The 19,835-nt window shown below is 41.1% G+C and overlaps 1 protein-coding gene across 4 annotated transcripts in view; it reads right to left on the bottom strand.

Moving 5' to 3' along the window:
* Positions 1 to 16,174: 16,174 nt before the first annotated feature.
* Positions 16,175 to 19,835, bottom strand: part of ptgis (prostaglandin I2 (prostacyclin) synthase) — a 71,279-nt gene continuing 67,618 nt past the window's right edge. For 3 of the 4 annotated variants that reach the window (XM_068000521.1, XM_068000522.1, XM_068000519.1), the window contains exon 10: positions 16,175 to 19,408. In XM_068000521.1, the coding sequence (XP_067856622.1) occupies positions 19,261 to 19,408 (148 nt within the window). In that variant the 3' untranslated portion in view covers positions 16,175 to 19,260. Of the gene's footprint in view, positions 19,409 to 19,521; positions 19,634 to 19,835 lie in introns of all 4 variants that reach the window. The other variant, XM_068000520.1, reaches the window with a different exon arrangement.

Here is a 19,835-nt window from a genome sequence, read left to right as displayed (position 1 = left end):
CTCAAAGAGTACCCGCAATGCTGCCTCCTCTCCAGGTGGCCGAGTCTGGCCCTGCACAGGTACAGGTAGAGCAGTCTTTGGAGGGGCTCTCAAGTGCTCCAGAACCCAGAAGGCGTAGACCCAAAGCATCTAAGCAGTCAGGGCATGAACATGAGCAACCTGCCACTACATCTGCTGCAGCCACAGGGGATGCACCACGTAGAAGTAGTCATAAGAGAAAGGCGAAAGTTTTGTGAGCACAAAGAGTATGCACAAAGGTGTTTGACAGACTGTCATGTTTTTCATTTATATTTAGTTTTTGTTAAAGTGATAGTAAATTTTATGATTGTCACCACTGCTGCCATGTCTTGCCCATTCTTGACTGGCTTTTGTGATAGGGCCCTTTCATAAGGTTCACCATGAACAGTGACACTTGATGCCACTCATTGGGTCACTTTACAGTGGGTGTATGAGTAGTTGCAGGGCTGTTTTGTGCAGGGAGAGGTGGGCGGCCTGGTGTGGGCGCTGCTCTTTCCAGGTGGTGTGAGGACTGGACCATTCACACTTTCTGATGTTAGGAGAACCATTCACATATCAGTGACTCCCTGGCCTCACGAGCAGCCAGGTGAGCCGCTGCTCTTCCCATGGGTTCCTCTTCCTCCTCCATCTCCTCCTCCTCCATGTGGGTGGCAGATATGAATGGACCTTCTCAAGCGGCACCCCTCTCTGTTGTTGCGCTCTGTGCTTTTGTGCAGGTGCCTGTGGCGCAACACTGTGTTGTGGAGCTTCAAGTGGCAGAGGTGGACGCCGTGTCTGGCGAGGCTGGTGATGTTGCTCGTCCTCGGATGTAGTGGTGAATGCAGCCATGGCTCCCCCCGACCTGACTGTGTGAGTTTGAGGGAGTCCGCAAAGTAATTAGAGATGTGTGAACAGAAGAATTTTGAGTGGAAAGTAAGAATTTGCAGTGAAAACACAAAGATCTCGCAGCCAGAACTTTGCCTGAAAGAACTAAGTGCCCTGCTGCAATAAGTGACCTTTGCTCCCCATCTGTCAAATAAGTATTTGAATGTCCGACTGGCTGCTGGCTGAAACAAGTCTGTGCAACATGGAGTGTTTCCCACAGCACGGGAAACACGCTGAGAATGCTTCAAAATTGCACCCCTGCCTCAATATGGAGAAAGTGAATTAGTTCAACTACTTAAACTTTCTAAATAACTGTGTCAAGTATCATCCCGCCGGCTTTAATTGCCGGTGGGACTTCCGCATTTGGGAGTCGCGCGTGCACCCAGACTCATCAGTGGGGAACCCGGAAGTCTGCGGGTTGGAGCCGGGTTCCGAACCCGAACGGGATTTCCCCGATTTTTGGAGCCCCCCCACCCCCGCAATTTCCTGGAAAAATTGACCCCTAATGTTGATAAGGGCATTAAAAGTCCCAGAAAATGGGCCAGTTTCTTTTGTAACAATTGTTCCTTTTTCCGCTCCATTGTACCCTGTGAAATGGCGTGCATGGGGTGTAACTGTGAAGAGAATCAGTTCCTATATGTATTTTTCTATGTTATCATCATCACAAGAGGTTGTGACAATAGGTTTGATGACACAGATACGATATGTGAAGGCCTGACAAACTTTAATACAGGCTGGTTCTTTGGAAGCACTCCAATCACAATATGTAATGCTGCATGATAGAAGGCATGGCTGTAAGATTCTTATTATTAATTTGTCCCTATGTTTAGGGAAATAACCCTATTACTAGTTCTAACCTTGAGCAGAGACAACAATCACAGAAACTGGTTCTAAGATTACTAAATATTTTATTTGATTGCCAAACAACAATAAGTAACAGCTCTAAACAGTACTCACAACTGGGAACATGGTTCAGAATGCAGATTAACTAAGCCCTTAGCCGTGACTGTTACCTTTTCTGTTGTTTTTGTTAGCAGTAGACTGTAGTTCGTGGTTAACTTACAGCCTGAGTTTTGCATTAGTCAAAGAGTCAAAAATTCATGACATTTAAATGACCCAAAACAATCCTGTACCCTACATGGCCAGGGTGATCGATAGCCAACATAACCTGATCACTGCGCTCAGCTGCAAGGGCATGCAGCACAGAGGATTATTACAGACAGTAACAGCCAACTGCAGCCTCCAAATAGCAAACACCACCTCTTTCCAGGCAAGCTGTAATGTTAACCAATGGGGATAATGCTGTAGAGTGACAAACAGAACCACCTTCCTCACAACCACCACACACTAGACACAAAAGGCATCAAGGGGTATGGGGAGAGAGCGGGAATATGGTATTGAGATAGAGGATCAGCCATGATCATATTGAATGGCGGAGCAGGCTCGAAGGGCCAAATGGCCTACTACTGCTCCTATTTTCTATGTTTCTATGAACCACCACCTCCACTTCAGTGCCAATCAAGCAGGGGATTGGGTGCAGTCACTTTTTTACAGATTCATGCCTATATTTTCTTTAATTTTGACTGTCACTCTTAGCATTGTCTTCTTCAGCCTAATCAAAAGCTGCCAATGAATTGAGGTGTCTTTTAAGCTTATCCAAAGGATGTAACAGTTTTTGACTCCTTATTCTGCCACTTCCCTTTAATTTTTACAACCATTTAAAATTTCAGCAATGCACAATTTTCCATTCCCACCACGAGTCCAAATCGATGCCTCGAGCTGTGAATAATTATGCAAATAGAATGACCCTGGAAAATTATGTGCTATTAACATATTATCATTACTGCAAGTTTTGCACCAATTCTTAACCACTTAGAGCTGACTTGCAACAATACACAAAAATCAGCTCCTTGGTGTTCTGCTAGTGAGACATTGTATAGCTCGAACATCATGGATCAATAGCTTTGTAGTAAACTTGAACTGATAACATCTGAAAGCAAAATTAAGAAAAGAACATCTACAAATTCTGAAATTAGAAAATGCAAATTAAAAATAAATTGCAAGGTGGTAAAGGAATCTCTTCACAGCCCCAACTACAGTGCAAACTGCAGCAACCAACATAGGTTACAAAAGAAATTTAGGAACAGACTGTTCCAGGATCTTAATCTGTTTCTCTAATGTTTTGAATTTACCTCTTTTGAGCCTAAAAATTTTGCTTTTTCTCCATTTGTACATTTGTTCTATTTTATGAAACTCCTGTTTATCTTGTATATATTACCTTCCTGTTCTAAAATCTCTTTATATTACCCAGCCTAATGCATCATCAAAGTAACTATCCTGAACATGGAATCTAAGGGTACATTTACACTGCAGTGATGCTAAAGTAGGAATATAAACAGAGTCAGATAAATAATCTGACTCCTAATCACATTGGAAACTTGAATGTGACACTCATCAGCTGGAGGTTGCATACCGGAACAACAGATCCTTGATGTCACTGTAAATGCCATCTCCAACAGTTTGGGTCCCAAATTCTTCTTTTCTACTGCAGGAAATCTTGTAATGTCATTGATATTATGATGTTAAAATATCACAGGGCTTGAATCCAGCTTCTGACGGGAAAAGTCAAAATATGTTTGGAAGAGCTAGTGTAAATCGAGTCTTCAAGCCTACAGTGAACTTGAGGGTGATTTACTCTCAGCTCATTTTGTGCTGTGTAAAAGAACCTTGAGGGGCTAGTTATACTGCAGATCCTAATCTCAGAATGGTACTCAGCTATCAGCCTTGGCTCAGTAGTAGCAATGTTACCTTTGAGTTAGAAGTTCGTAGGTTTTAAACCCACTTCAGAGACCTGAGCACATAATCTAGGCTGGCATTTCAGTACAATACTGAATGAGTGCTGCACTGTCGAAGGTGGTGTCTTTCCGATAAGATATTAAACTGAGGCGCCATTTGCCGTCTCAGGTGGACATAAAAGATCCAATGACACTATTTTAAGAGTCAGGGAGTTCCCCCAGTGTTCCAGGTCAACATTTATCCCTCAACCAACACCTATAACAGATTAACTGATCATTTATCTCATAGTTGTTTGTAGGACCTCACTGTGTGTATATCAGCTGCCACATTTGCCTAACTTACAATGTGACTACACTTCAAAAGTATTTCATTGGGACTTGAAGAGTACTTCAAAAGTGGCCAGTCAGGAGTGACAGAGGGTCAGACGAAGCAGGGGTAACAAGGATGATGGCGAGGCAATAGGGAGGGGATTTCATTTTTTTTTAACTGGGAGTTTGTGACCTGGAGCGCTGCTCAGATGCAACAATTGCATTATGGATCCGCCTCCTAATTTAATTTTTTTGGAGAGTTCCCAGTGCCCTTAATGCCGCCCAGCTCCATTATAGTGTCCTAGGCGCCTCAGCCTCAGGCCTTCTCACTTGATAATACAGGCAGTAGGCATCCGACATTGGATTATAAGCCCCATATTGTAATTGAAAGATTAGTGTTGGTGAAGCCCCTTCTACTTAAAGCACATACAGTGCTTATATTGCAATTGGCAACTCGGTTTGTAAGAAATATATGAAAACAAAGAACAGGAAAAGACCAGCTGGTCCACTAAGACAGCCCCAAACTGTCACGATGCAACTTATGTATATCATGACCCCCAGTAGCCCCCCCCGCCCCCTCACAACAGCCAGTCGTACAATCTCCCAGGCGAGGCAAAAAAAGAAGGAAAAACCCTAGACCAATTTAGGGGCAAAAAACTCAGGGAAATTCCTCTCTGACCACTGAAAGTGATCAAACAAGTTCCAGGAGATGCATCTCCCAATACCCCACCTACCTTCCATACTTAGTGATGTCAGCCATAGTCTGGAACTCGTCCAGCTCACAGTTGAATGTTTGTAGTGAATCTGATCCTTGCAGCATACAGGAGAGATCACAGCAGAGATATTGACCATTAGTTTGCTTGCTTTCAGAGGGCAGTTAAAATCTGAGCCTCATCAAGGAAATGTGATTTAAAATCTTTAATCGTAATGGACAAAAAGTAACTCAAGACTAATGAAGAAAATTTATTACATTTCTTGCAAAATTCTACAAGTTTTGGCACAGCGCGATTGTGTGGGAGGATTTCATGCTGATGAATTAGTGTTGGCAGAGGTCAACTTATGGCACAGTTCTCCACAACACTTTATTACTGGCTACTACCAATCTAGCAGTTGGGAGATTACAACATAATCAGTTTTCTGCACAAAGGCAGTCATATGTTTGTGGTATGGTTACATAATTTATGATGATATGTCATGGAACTGAAACTAACTTTGCACTGTACTTATCGTGCCTGCTCCCCTTTTCTTTGTAAAACAGAATATACAGACGATTTTAACCATACCCAGCCGGGTGGGTGGGCAGTTAAAATCACCCAGGTTACTGACTCGCTCTCAAACTGCCCAGATCCCACAGACCACGAATTTTATGCATGCTTCTGTGAGCGGCTAAGCCACCCGCCCAAAGCTGTGAGGTTCTTCTTTAAATATGCAGATTGGGGTAAGATGACATCCTTGCTCCTTACTGCAATGGGAGGTGTTATGATGCCACTCTTGCATCATTTGCATGCTATTTAAATGCTCCCCTCTATTTCTGCTGGACGATTTCTGTCTCCACCCAATAGGTTCGAGGAAATGTGGGTCAAGCGCAAATGGGGCAGAGAGTCAGCAACAAGGATCGCCACTCCTATTTTGTTCCCCTAATTCCTGGGAACTGGCACACACAGATGTTAGGCAGAGAGAATCAGGCCTCTATTTATCTCCCCTCTCAAACAAAAAATTCAGTGCCATTCCCAATGGCTTTGTGGTGTCATAAACGGTCATATAGGTCAGGAAGGTCCCAGGTTTGATCTCTAGACGGTGCTGATTAGCTGAACTCAGTTGTGGCAGTAGTTTGGTGCTGCAATTATAGAATGATAGGATCGTTACAGCGCAGAAGGAGGCCATTCGGCCCATCGAACCCATGCCGGCTCTTTGTAAGAGCAATCTAGTTTTTCACATTGCCCCGCTCTTTCTCCGTAGCCCTGCAAATTTTTTCCCTTCAAATATTTATCCAATTCCTTTTGAAAGCCACTATTGAATCTGCATCCACCACCTTTTCAGGCAAAGCATTCCAGATCATAACTACTCGCTGTGTAAAAAAGTTTTTAATCATGTCACCTTTGGTTCTTTTGCCAATCACCTTAAATCTGTGACCTCTGGTTCTTGACCCTTCCGCCAATGGGAACAGTTTCTCTTTATTTACTTTATCTAAACCCATCATGATTTTGAACACTTTTATCAAATCCCCTCTCAACATTCTCTGCTCTAAGGAGAACAACCCCATCTTCTCCAGCCTATCTACGTAACTGAAGTCCCTGGAATCATTCTAGTAAATCTTTTCTGTACCCTCTCTGAGGCCTTCACATCCTTCCTAAAGTGCGGAGCCCAGAATTGGACGCAGTACTCCAGTTGTGGCTGAACCAGTAATTTATAAAGGTTCAACATAACTTCCTTGCTTTTGTACTCTATGCCTCTATTTATAAAGCCCAGGATCCCGTATGCTTTTTTGACCACTTTCTCAACCTATCCTGCCACCTTCAAAGATTTGTGCACATATGCCCCAGGTCTCTCTGTTCCTGCACCGCTTTAGAATTGTACCATTTAGTTTATATTGCCTCTCCTCATTCTTCCTGCCAAACTGTATCACTTCTCTGCATTAAATTTCATCTGCCAAGCATCCGCCCATTCCATCAGCCTGTCTATGTCCTCCTGAAGTCTCTTACTATCCTCCTCACTGTTCACCATACTTCCAAGTTTTGTGTCATCTGCAAATTTTGAAATTGTGTCACGTACACCCAAGTCTAAATCATTAATATATATCAAAAAAAGCAGTGGTCCTAGTGCCAACCCCTGGGAAACACCATGTACACCTTCCTCCAGTCCGAAAAAACAACTGTTCACCATTACTTTCTGTTTCCTGTCACTTAGCCAATTTTGTATCCATGCTGCCACTGCCCCTTTTATTCCATGGGCTTCAATATTCCTGACAAGCCTATTGTGTGGCACTTTATCAAACGCCTTTTGAAAGTCCATATACGCAACATCAACCGCATTGCCCTCATCAACCCTCTCTGTTACCTCATCAAAAAACTCAATCAAATTAGTTAAACATGATTTGCCTTTAACAAATCCGTGCTGGCTTTCCTTTATTAATTCACACTTGTCCAAGTGACTATTAATTTTGTCCCAGATTATCGTTTCTAAATACTTCCCCACCACCGAGGTTAAACTGACTGGCCTGTAGTTGCTGGGTTTATCCTTACACCCTTTTTTGAACAAGGGTGTAACATTTGCAATTCTCCAGTCCTCTGACACCACCCCAGTACCTAAGGATGATTGGAAGATTATGGCCAGCACCTCTGCAATTTTCACCCTTACTTCCTTCAGCAACCTAGGATGCATCCCATCCGGACTGGGTGACTTATCTACTTTGAGCATAGCCAGACTTTGTAGTACCTCTTGTATCAATTTTCACCCCATCCAGTATCTCAACTACCTCCTCTTTTACTGCGACTTTGGCAGCATCTTCTTCCTTGTTAACGACAGATACAAAGTACTCATTTAGTACCTCAGCCATGCCCTCTGCCTCCATGTGTAGATCTCCTTTTTGGTCCAAAATCGGCCCCACCCTTCCTCTTACTACCCATTTACTATTTATATGTCTATAGAAGATTTTTGGATTCCCTTTTATGTTTGCCGCCAGTCTATTCTCATACTCTCTCTTTGCCTCTCTTATTTCCTATTTCACTTCTCTGTACTTTCTACATTCAGCCTGGTTCTCATTTGTATTATTATCTTGACATCTGTCATACGCCCCCTTTTTCTGCTTCATCTTACTCTCTTTCTCTTCCGTCATCCAGGGAGCTCTAGCTTTGGTCGCCCTACTTTTCCACTCGACTGTACCTGGACTATACCCGAACCATCTCCTTTTTAAAGGCCGCCCATTGTTTGATTATAGTTTTGCCTGCCAATCTTTGATTCCAATTTACCCGGGCCAGATCCGCTCTCAACCCACTGAAATTGGCTCTCCTCCAATTAAGTATTTTTACTCTAGATTGCTCCTTGTCCTTTTCCATAACTAATCTAAAGCTTATGATACTATGATCACTGTTCCCTAAATGTTCCTCCACTGACACTTGTTCCACTTGACCCACCTCATTCCCCAGAACCAGATCCAGCAATGCTCCTTCCTTATTGGGCTGGAAACATACTGATCAATTGCCCTCAGTAACTTTAGGCTAAGCAGGGGAATATCAGGCAAATTCCCATTCCATATCAATATCCAGTGACTCTTACTGAAAGTGCACACATTGACATCAGTAAGGTAGAATTGGCCTTTATGATTGAGGGTGATGGTCATTCACACACATGAAGAATAACCACGTGGGGAGGCACCAGAAAGCTGTTGGCATCCATGGGGTAGAACTTGACTTTTGCGCGATAGTGTAAATTGGGTGATAGTGAAGTCAATGGAAATAAAAATCGGGAGAGATGTAAAACAGGCTGCGGACTCGCTATCACCCAACTTACACTATCGCACGGTCAAGATCTACCCCCTTGTGTCATCATCTTCAAGTGAAAATAAAGAAAAAAGTGAACAAACAAACACTGATGCAAAATAATTATGATGACAGCATATAGATAGCAAACAGATACAGGTAAATTCCTTTGATCAAGCAACAAGCAACAGTTGGCTTTGTATTTTGTGGGCATCGGTCAGCCATTTTTAAAGGTAAATTCTGTATTGAAAGCTCTGCATACAATTTAAGTTAGTGAGTTAACTGAAGGGCCACTGCCAAGCAAACATACATCAGATCCTATTTAATCTCCTTTATCTCTTTCCATTGTTGTGCAGTGGAAGATTAGGGGATTTAGAGGGTTAGTACAAATTTGTACAGCTCTAATCCAATGAGGTCATTGTTTGCCCTTTAACTACGTAACACTTTCCTAAGAAAATGGAGTGCAACTATTTCCACTTTATATGTGTTTTAATTTTCACAATCAGAATAATTAATACTTTCAAAATGAATTTTAGTTTTTGAATCTTAAAATTCTGGATTAAAAAAGATATACTATGTACAAGTCAATTAATTTAATAGAGAGCATGGACTGGGTTTCCTTCCCATTGGCAGGAGAGCGGTGGAGCGAGAAAACCACTCGCCAATATGAATCTGCTGCAATTTCCTCCCATCATTTGCTATGCAGAGCTGGTCTGGAGTGGTAATCCCATTTCTGATCAGTTGACTGCTGCTGGGAAGCAGGGAAATTCAGTTCTGGTGCAACCTTTTAAACAAGTGCAGCCAGATAAATGCAGAAATGCTGAAGGAGCAGCATCCTCAAAGGTGTCAGCAACTGAAAGGGCTCCCGAATTTTCTTTTACATCCCTGGAGGTCTTTTTGACAGTAGTCGGACCAGAAGAGCAAGATTGTTGGGCACTTCGGGCAGGAAGCACCATGAGCAGGTGGTGCAGGCTGATTGGAAGAAGGTAGCAGAGAAAACCTCCACCACTCCAAGGCCTATGACAAATTGCCAGAAGAATTTCAATGACCTCTCCATTATCGGAGATGCCATCTTTTGGTTGCGATGTTAAACTGAGACCCTATCTGCCATCTCGAGTAGATGTAAAAGCACTATTCTAAGAAGAGCAGGGGAGTTCTCCCAGTGCCCTGGCCAATATTTACCTCTCAGCCAACATCACTAAATAGATTATCCGGTCATGTGTCAATATGAATATATTTAAATATGTAGATCTTAGTCATTTTTTCCAACAGCTAGAATTATACTGGAATACAAATGGCTTGTGAGATGAGAAGGTTACATGTAAAAATGCCAACTATGTGCCATAAGGGGAGAAGGCACCTAACTTCCGCTGCAAATATGTGCCTTTCTTTTTTCTCTCTCACTCACTCACACACAAATAGGCTTAGAAGTCAGCTGAGTGTTTTGAAAATAACAACTTTATTCAACCACAAAAGTTGTTTCATCAAGGCCAAGCCAATACTGCCTGCTACAAATATTGAACAAGCAGACCATTTATAAAATATCCATTTTTCAGCAAAAACTCACAGAAATACAAGTCACAAAAACTAAAGCACATGAACCAAGTTAAGGTTACCAATTTTAACCAAGTTTTTCTTTCTAGACACAGCTTTAAACAATATCTTGCTTTACAGTCCATTTTATGTTTCATTCATAGTTGGGAGTATAAAATGCAATGGGGTTGGCATTAACCCTACCCACCTAGTGGAAACCGGGCGGGTGGGCAGTTAAAAACAAATAGGTTCCTTCCCCGCTCAGAACACGACACTTTTCCGGCACCTCCAATTTTAACCTGCAGGGTTCTGCAGGCAGATGAGGCGCCCATATTGAAGTGGGCTGCAGATTTTCAGCCAGCAGCTGGCATAACTCCCCATTAACCTCCAGGGGAAGCAACGCCTTCAGAGGCATTGAGCAGAGAAATCTAATTAAGACGTTCTAGGTCTGAAACGCTGCTGAATGGGCATTAATGCATTGGAAAACTGATTAATAGCCCAGTTTAATGAGGTTGAGTGGGTGAGGATGTGCCTCCCTTCCCAGCGGAGACCACTGAGAAAGTTGCCTGTGGCTTCAGAGCTGTGGGACCCAGATCTCATGGGTAATCAACAGAAAAGTAGGATGTGTGAGGATCATTGCACGTTGGTGCAGGATCTGAGGTCAGTCTTTGAGGATGTGTGGCAACTGGCAGCAGTGACTCTGGAGTCCAGAGCACTCATTTGTGGCAAAATTCAGAGAAGCTTTTTCTTTGTTACAGACATCAATGTATCATATGGCAGCTTCATTGGAATCTGCAGCAGTCAGTTACTTAAGAAGGGGCCAGAAACCAGTCAGTGTTTGCAGCTCCATGGAAGCTGATTACTGCCCCAGTAGCAGTTGGGAACAGTGAAGAACAAACACAGTACAATCTGTGTCTCACTGATTATAGTTTTTACTCTTACCATTTCCCTGATGTTGACAACCTGTGCAGGTGCTTTAGGTGGAAACCTGAAAGTCAGTTTCCTGTTTGTCTGCAGGGAGACCTAAAAAGGCAAGAGAAAATCAATGTCTAGCAATTTTGTGCAATTACGCTGATTATGGACTTTAAACTGAGATCAAAGTAATGGAAGGTAACCTGCAGATGATATTAAAGCAATTATTTCTAAGTGTGTTGAGAAGAGGCTGGAATTTCTGGTTGTATTACTGACACCAGGAATGATGAACACAGTACATTACGTCCCGAATCTGTTTCAGCATGCATCACAACAACTTGAACAGAGTAACAGAATGATGATAAATATTCTATCAAATAAATGGTGAAAGGGTACATCATAATATTTATGTTGTGTTCAAGCATTTGACAGGAGGCTGCTGCACTTTTCTGGGTTAGGATATTTTCATGCAGCAAATTACTATCACTTCCTGTGCTGTGGTCTAAAACACTAACAACAGCTCCGCATCTAAACAATGTCGAATTCTTGGGTATGTCCTTGAACTACCATCAACAGCAATTACCAGTGCCGAGACCTTTATTACACAACAGCACTAATTAGGCTTATAGGAAGAATACTGAGTGGTGGCCAAAGGACATGATGCCAGCTGTGGGCTGCCCTCCTGTCGTGATAAGTAATCATAATTACTTTTGGAACACTGCAACAAATGGTGCAGTTAATCAATCCGTGTAGGGGGAAGACATTGAAAAAGAATTATTATTTGCTGCGGCTGCGTTGTTTGCGGATTGATGTCAGAATGAACTGCAAGTACATTTGGAGGATGTTTCTCAGTTTTGTCAGATTATATACAACGGGTATTCTATCTGCATTGTTGACATGGTAACCTTTTAAAACACTATCGTTTGTAGTACTTCTGGGGCTAATTTGTGTTATGTGATGCTGTACAGAACTCTAATTGCACCTACCATTATCAGCTATTGGCAATTTCATAAAACTGTCTCTAATAGAAATCTGATTTATTTTTTTTAAGAGAAGTGAATCTGCCTATATACATTGTTACTTTATATTGCTGATTAGCTGCAATCCAAAGGGATTCTCTAATACCTTTATCATATCAGATTTTTAAGTTGTATTTATGTAAATGTTAGCATGAAAATCCCAGCATAGAGTTGCTGAACCAAAACAGTCTCAACAGTGCTGCTTTAATAGAGATCCATCAATATGGTGGTTCTAAGTGTTACAGTATAAGTATGTGTATATACCTTTCTTTACTATGGTAAATGCTAACGTTTCGTATCAGTTTGAGTATGTAAGTCAGCAACAACCATTAACAACTATAAAGAATCTCAATAATATGAAGAAAGTCTTGAAAAATTGAGGCTTTCACTGAATGTTAAAGGAGGAATCAAACAGAGAAGGGTTGCATTTAACCTTACCCGCCCCACAGAAACAGGCAGGCAGTTATAATGGCTCATCGAATTTCTGCTGCCTTCCTGCAGGTTCAGATGTTAACCTGTTCTTCTGAGCAGGCGAAAGGGACACTCGCCAGAAGCCAGTGGGGTCCTTCTTTAAATATGCAGATCGGGCTGTGATGACATCATCAGGGCCTGACTGCCATTCTAACCTGTTGGCAAGAGCAGCCGGGGCCAGAAGAGATTCAAAAAGGTTTTATTTTATTTTTAGTTTCCTTGTGGGGCCTGGAGGAGCAGGAGTACTCCTCCAGATCTCACAAGACACCTAAACCTCCCCTGCCCCGGGCTTCTTTCTGAACACAATGCCACAACCAACTACTTACTTGAGTGCCGGGAACCATTCCTTTAGGTCCCTGGCAGTGGCCTCCTGCTGACCGACATCCTGCTCCCGCCTACCAGCCAACTGCTGCTTCCAGCCGGGCTTGGGCGGGACACTGACAGGACCTATGCATATGAGGCCCAGAAGTTAAAATCTCCCGGGCCTCACACCGCAAAGGTCCGGACGGTTTACTTTCCGCCTTGGCCCCCACCCACACGACTCTGGTCCTGAGCTAAAATTGGCCCTAGAGTTTCTAAATTGTGAAAAGTTTTCAGAGGGTAAATAGTGAAAGATTGTTCCCACTGATTGCCAAATTGGTAACAAGGAGGTATAAACTGAGGATTATCACTAGAAGAATGAAGGGGGAAGATGGAAGAATTTTTTTTCATTGAGGGTTATTATAACATGGAATGCTTTACCACAAGATACCACTGAAACAGGGTTTGAAACATAATTTAGAAGGAAATTGGATAAGTAATTGAAAAGGAAGAATATAAAAGGATTTGGGGAAAGGAAAGGGTAATGGGATTAGTGTAGATAGCTGCAGTTTTAGAGCCAGCAATGGTTTAGGAATGATGGGCCAAATGGATTCTTCTTGCAATTTCTATGAATCAGCAGCTGACAATGTATCAATTGGACAATCATTTTGATGCGAACTGCTCCAACCAGAGCTTGAAGATGGGGTTTTGTAAGCAGAGGCTAAACTGTTGAATGCTGCTACATATTTTAAACTCTAATGAAGTTATTCCTTTATAGTCAATCTTGGATTACAAGGAACTCTAAAACAAGTCTAAAATGAGAACATTACTGTGGTCTAGCAATAGCATAAAATTGTGTCATTTTCAGTATAAGAGCTTTTGAATGGGCCCATGTGTGACATGGTACCATAATTGTCATGTTGTACATAATTGTGCCTGTTTATACCCACTGCCAAGGTATACTTATGTTGACAGATGTTGCACTAATAACTATAAAATGTGATGACCCAATTAAATTAGTAACTATAACATGCTGCTCTGATATTCAGAGCATCACCACATAAGCAGGTAGTTACAGGATGCATGTGGTATGATGCAGTGCTTTTGTGCCTATGAATTGCATACTACTGTCTCCAAAGCTGGGGCTTGTTCTGTTTACATATAGCAAGTGTTAGGCCTAGAGATTCAATCAGGCCCAAAAATGGAAGGGGCTTCCTGCCCGCAATATTGAACGCTTATGCGCCCGTTTAGCATGGTGCGATCAAATTTCTGGGCCTTAGTGTCTAGTCTGCACCACTTTCATTTGGTGAAAACCACTACACGTGAATGAAAGGGCGTGAAATTAAAAAACTACTGAATTGAATTTAAAGTGATCTCTTTTTACTTGTGTGCCCTTTTGTGAAAAACTGAACAAATATTTAATTTCCTGATTCCTTTTCGTATTCATTTAAAGTGAACAGAATGCCCTCTCTCACCTTTTCCATAGAATAACTCCTATTAAACAATCAATTTATAATGTTACCTTTAGGTATACATAAGATAAATGTATACAAAGTTTAAACAGCAATGAGAATATTGCATATGGAGTAAATGTTTAAATCAAAATTTGCAGATGAGTAATATTTACATAGGTTAAAATATTGCAGCATAATTGTCCAAAAGATGTTTTGATTTTTTTTTTATTCCCAAAATATAAACAATTCATTATACAAATAACTCAAAGTATTTCTATATTCTGGCGTACTTTGCTGGCACATAAACAAAGATTAAGGTTTGACATTCCAAAGTATTTATTATTACATGTAACAATTTTAGTAAAGCACAGAATATACCATCATGAAGAGAATGGAAATTGATTTCACTTGAAAACAAATATTTTCTTCCTACAATCTGCAGGCTTTTAAAACCCAAGCTTGGTCATCTTACCACTACCTCTTGATTTAACTCATCTTCTTTTGCACCTTGGAGCAGTCCTTCACAGTGGCCTTTTCCCTTCAGCAATATCATTTGTTTTATATCGCAATGTATGTTAATCACAATACCTCTTGAAAGTGTAAAATTGTACATTAACTGCACTGACAAAAACTATTAACTGCACTATCATTTCACAAATGTTGTGCCCTGTGACATTAATCTTTTTCTAACACAGTAATGCTGATGACACTTACTATGCCACCATCTCCTCCCCTGAACAGTAAATTCAGCCTCATCACAGAAACTGCAAATAAAATGGATGAATTATTTATCATGGCACTGAATACAGAAAATATAGAAATATTTATTTAATTCTTTCTTAAATTGTTAGACAGTTAGGAAAGGGTCACCAACAAATCTTTTGAGGGTGTTGTTATACTGCAGGTACCAGTTTTTGACCAATACATGCTGATACAAATGTAGGGCTGGCAAACCTGACTCTGTGGGCTCGATTTAATTCCCCCGCCACAGTTAAAATGGAGGGGGACTTACCCACTCCTTTCCTACCCTGATCTGGCTGACTGCAATTTTAAATTTCAGTCGGCAAGGACACTCGCCTCAAGCCGGTGGGGTCCTCTTTAAATATGCAGATTGGGCTCCGATGACATCTTTGATCTGCCATTTTAATCTGAGGCTTGAACAGGGGATCAGTGATGGCTCCTCCCCCTCCCCCTCCCCCAGGCCAAAGCTACAGGGAACAAGAGCCAGTGCCAGAAGAAGCCTGGTAAGGCAAGGTATTTTTAAAAAAATGTTTCGTTGTGAGCCAAGTGCTCCTCTGGACTCCACAAGCAAACTTTGGGCCTCCCCTGCTCCGGGTTTCCTCCAGATTTCCCCCCGGTACATTTACTTTGTGCCGGGGACCACACACCTGCCGTCTGATTTTAACGACCAGACGACCGTTTTCCCCTGACTTCCCAGATGTTTTGGTCGGGAAGTTGGCAAGTGGCATGCTAATGAGGCCTGGCAGTTAAAATCGGCTCCTGCACGGGCACGCTGCTCGATGTGCCGTGTTCCTGCCAAGAGCTAAAATCGAGCCCTGTGGTGTTACTCTGTTCAGGGAAAACAGAACATAATGGGCTCAATTTTAAAATCAAATTGCGGGTGTGTTGGGGGTTGGAAAATCCTGAGCAGGTCCAGAAGCCGGCTCCAACCTGCCGACTTCTGGTTTTCCCACAGACGCACCTGTGTGCGCACGTGCTTCACGAATCCGGAAGTCCCGCCAGCAATTAAAGCCAGTGGGATGATAGTTAAAGAACCAAATGTACCTCAGATACTTAAGGTACTTTATTTCTGACTATTTCTGATTTAGATAGTGAAAACGATTTTAAACTTAACTGGGGGGCTTTCCCACGGCTTCCAATTCACACCTGGTGAAACTGATCTCCGATGCCCCTCTCAGCCCCCAATGTCTCCCTCTCCGTGTCCCTCTCCCCCCGATGTCCCTCTCCAATCTCCCCCCTCTCCCCCCCCACCGATCTTCCCTTCTCCCCCCCCCCCCCGATCTTCCGCGCCCTCCACTTTCTGTTCCAGCGCCAGATGAGTCTCTCTCTCTCTCTCTCTCTCTTTCCCCCGCCCCTCGCGTTGCAGCTCCTTTCGGCAGCCGGCTTGGCGCGAAACCCGGAAACAACTTTAATCACCATCAATTACGTTGCAATTGCATTGGAAAAGGTAAGTTTTTTTTAAAATTTGGGTTTGCCACACGCACCTTCACCCCCTCCACTGTGAACCCGGCACCATTTCAAAATTGAGCCAAATGTATCCATGCAGCGACATTGAAATGGGTACAGAGGTAGCTCCTGAAAGTGTCTCACATCAAATCTAAAATGTGATTCAGACAACTTTACCTCCAAATTACACTAACCACCAATACAAATACTGAAGAAACTGCTTCAAATCAATATGTTATATGACTACCTTATAAGATCACATCTTCTTCTTACTTTAGAGGTTGTCAACTGAACAATGTTTCAAGTGTGTGAACTTTACTTCTTCCTTATTACAAGTAATATTTTCACATAAATATGACAAACATATGGACATTAAAATTGATTTGTAAAGTTTCAATCAACAATTCAGCTGACACTTTACCTCTATAAATTCTCTAAAATGTATAAATAAAAATACATATAAAATCAATATTTAAATAGCTTAAATAAAATAGTGACTTAATATATTACAAATATATATGTGTCTATTTAAATACATAAACTAATGTCATTGCAATACTAAATGAGAACATGATTGTATCAGTTAAATGAAAGACTTGCATTTATATAACCTTTTACGACCTTAGGATGCCCCAAAGCGCTTTACACCAATGAAGTACTTTAGAAGTATAGTCACTGTTGTAATGTAGAAAACACAGCAGCCAATTTGCGCACAGCAAGGTCCCACACGGATGCATAATTAAGATAACTGAAACATGAAAAGCCCATTTGGCCCATCCAGCTCATTAATGTGACACTTATCTTCTGAGACTGTGCTCCAGATAGATTCCTCTGTTTGATTCTACTGCAGCAAAAGCCCTTATCTTTCCAATGTCTTGCTGATTTTGCAGGTTTCTTCTGACTGTTCGGTGTCAATTTATTCCATAAATTTACAAGCCAAAGCAAGAAAAATCTGAGCCTTGAACGAGAAGGTAGTTCCAGGGGTGGGTACATTGAATAATGAGTATTGGCCTTTAGACATACCCTGAAAAATTGTAGTGTGTGAACAGGAAAGTAGATGCATTCCCTTGATGTTAATAAAGCATGCTTACTTTTTAGTGATGTCTGACTGTGTGATTCATTTTCTGACTGATGATAAGCCATCTTCAATTATTTTTTCCTCTTGTCTCAGAGAGATATTTTGCAAAACCAGTAAAAATGTAGCTGAGACTGAACAATAAATCAAAAGACAGCTCTCTATTGATCTGGAAACATCAATACCAGCAAGCAGATGCACTCCAGGGAATCTCCTTGGCTAACGTCACCAGAACTTGTCAGGCGTTCCAATTAAAAGCAGCGTATTGGTGAATCTGTCTATTCTCATGCAAATTGGTTATTTCGAAATAAATGTCACATGTTGGTAAACTGACATTTCAAAGAGTTCTAATTGGGTAATCCTTATTTCATGTTCAGTTAAATACGAATTATTAACTCCATTCTTAGTTCATGCTGCATTCCATCATTATATCTGTATGCAGTAGAACAGGGACCATGCGTACATCAGGAGTAAATTTAAATGAAACAAATCTCCAGACTTCAGAAAAATATACAATTCTTATATTTTCCATGCAAGGTTTCCTGTTGGGTGTGCCTTTTATTAAAATAAATTTCTTTTTCCTTATTTAATGAAACTGCTGAATTGTAGTAATTTTACACTTTCTATATTACATGGTACTTCACTGCAAATAAATATTTGTGATGTTAATTTCTTCTAATGACTGAACATTCCATGATGCACTCTGGGAACTGTTAGTCAGACCCATTAGTAACATTTAATAGTATTATAGAAGGAGGCCATTCGTCCCATCGTGCCTGAGCTGGCTTTTTGGTAGAGCTGTCCAAATAGTCCCACATCCCCTGCTCTCTCTCCATAGCCCTGTAAAATTTTTTCCATTAAGTATATATCCAATTCCCTTTTGAAAGTTATTATTGAATCTGCTTCCACCACTCATTCCAGATCATAACAACTCTGCGTTAAAAAAAAAGTTTCCTCGTGTTGTTTCTGGTTCTTTAAATCTACATCCTCTGGTTATCGACCCTTCTCCCACTAGAAACAATTTCTCTTTATTTACTCTATTAAAACCGTTCATGATTTTGAACACCTCTATCAAATCTCCACTTTTGGTAATACTTCAAGTAGATTCCTATTGATTAACACATGAAGCATTAGGCAATCTATTAACAATCAATAAAAAAAAATCTGTTGTAATTATATCACATGGGAAAAATGAAGGGAATGTGATGGTCCCTGCCCCACTGCATAAAAATAGAATGATGGAATGCAGCATGAAATAAGTATGGAGTTAATAATTCATTTTTAATTGTGCTACATGAAGTAAGGATTACCCATTTAGGACACTTTGAAATGGTCAGTTCACCAACATGTGCCATTGATACACAACAATAGATGGGTGTCATGTTCAAAATGTTCCATCAGATTCTGTCGTTCTTTTCACAGCAAAAATTATTGATTGTTATCATCATAAAAGGCCTTGCAGTTTTTCTATTTTTTTTTAAATATTAAAAAAATTGCAGAAAAAAAAGGTTATGAAGTCTTGTGGCTACAACGTTTTTCAGCCTCTCCACTTCATCCATTCATCCTAACAGAGCTTAGATTAATCAAAAAAATTCCCATTATTTCTTGCAAAGTAATTCTCACGTTAATTCCATTCTGAACTATAACACTTTTACAAAAAATGTTGCTTGATAACTTCACTCCACATCAACTTCTCTTTATAAAAAGAAAACAATTACTCAACGCAACAGGAAAAGATAATTTTTCATTAAGTGAGTAAGAATGCGCAAGCTGCAAAAACAAGGATGAAGAAGTCCCCTGGCCCATTCGAGGATTCCGATATCTGTTGCTTTGTTGTCCTTTGGGCTATTCAACCTTGTGTTTATACTGAAACATGATATCGTTTTCAGGCTGCAACATTCCAAATCCATATCTGCTTGTGTTAAAGGCTGGGACTTTTGACTTTGGATCAGTAAGTTGAAAATCAAAACAGTGTAGCATTATAAAAACAAACCTGTAAAAAGTAAAATTAATTTTAGTTATGTTCAATAAAATTTGTCTGAAAAAAGATATAGCTGCTAGGTACATAGTTTAAGATATTGCTCTGATACAGAGTCACTGGTGTACCTGGTTTGCCTGATTTTTAGATTGACATTTTTCCTATCTGCTTCTTCCTTCTCCATAGGCTGTAAACCAGCATAATTTCAGTTCCAGCTGCACAGATAGATTTGCCTGGATACTGAATGAACAAACACAGGCGACCACTTAAAGATGAGCAGGATGAGTGGGGTAAGTTTTTACTACCCTGAATCAGAAGGCTTTGGGCAGACCTTTTGCAGGATTTTCCCACTCTCCCACTACAACATCAAAAGATCAGCGGAAACCCTGGAAAAATGGTGCAAACAGACATTTGTAGCCATTTACGTTGTTTCTCCAGGGGT

Source organism: Heptranchias perlo, chromosome 19 (genome assembly GCF_035084215.1).
Source record: "Heptranchias perlo isolate sHepPer1 chromosome 19, sHepPer1.hap1, whole genome shotgun sequence".
In the NCBI taxonomy this organism is placed as follows: domain Eukaryota; kingdom Metazoa; phylum Chordata; class Chondrichthyes; order Hexanchiformes; family Hexanchidae; genus Heptranchias; species Heptranchias perlo.
This window is presented reverse-complemented; position numbering and strand designations above follow the sequence as displayed.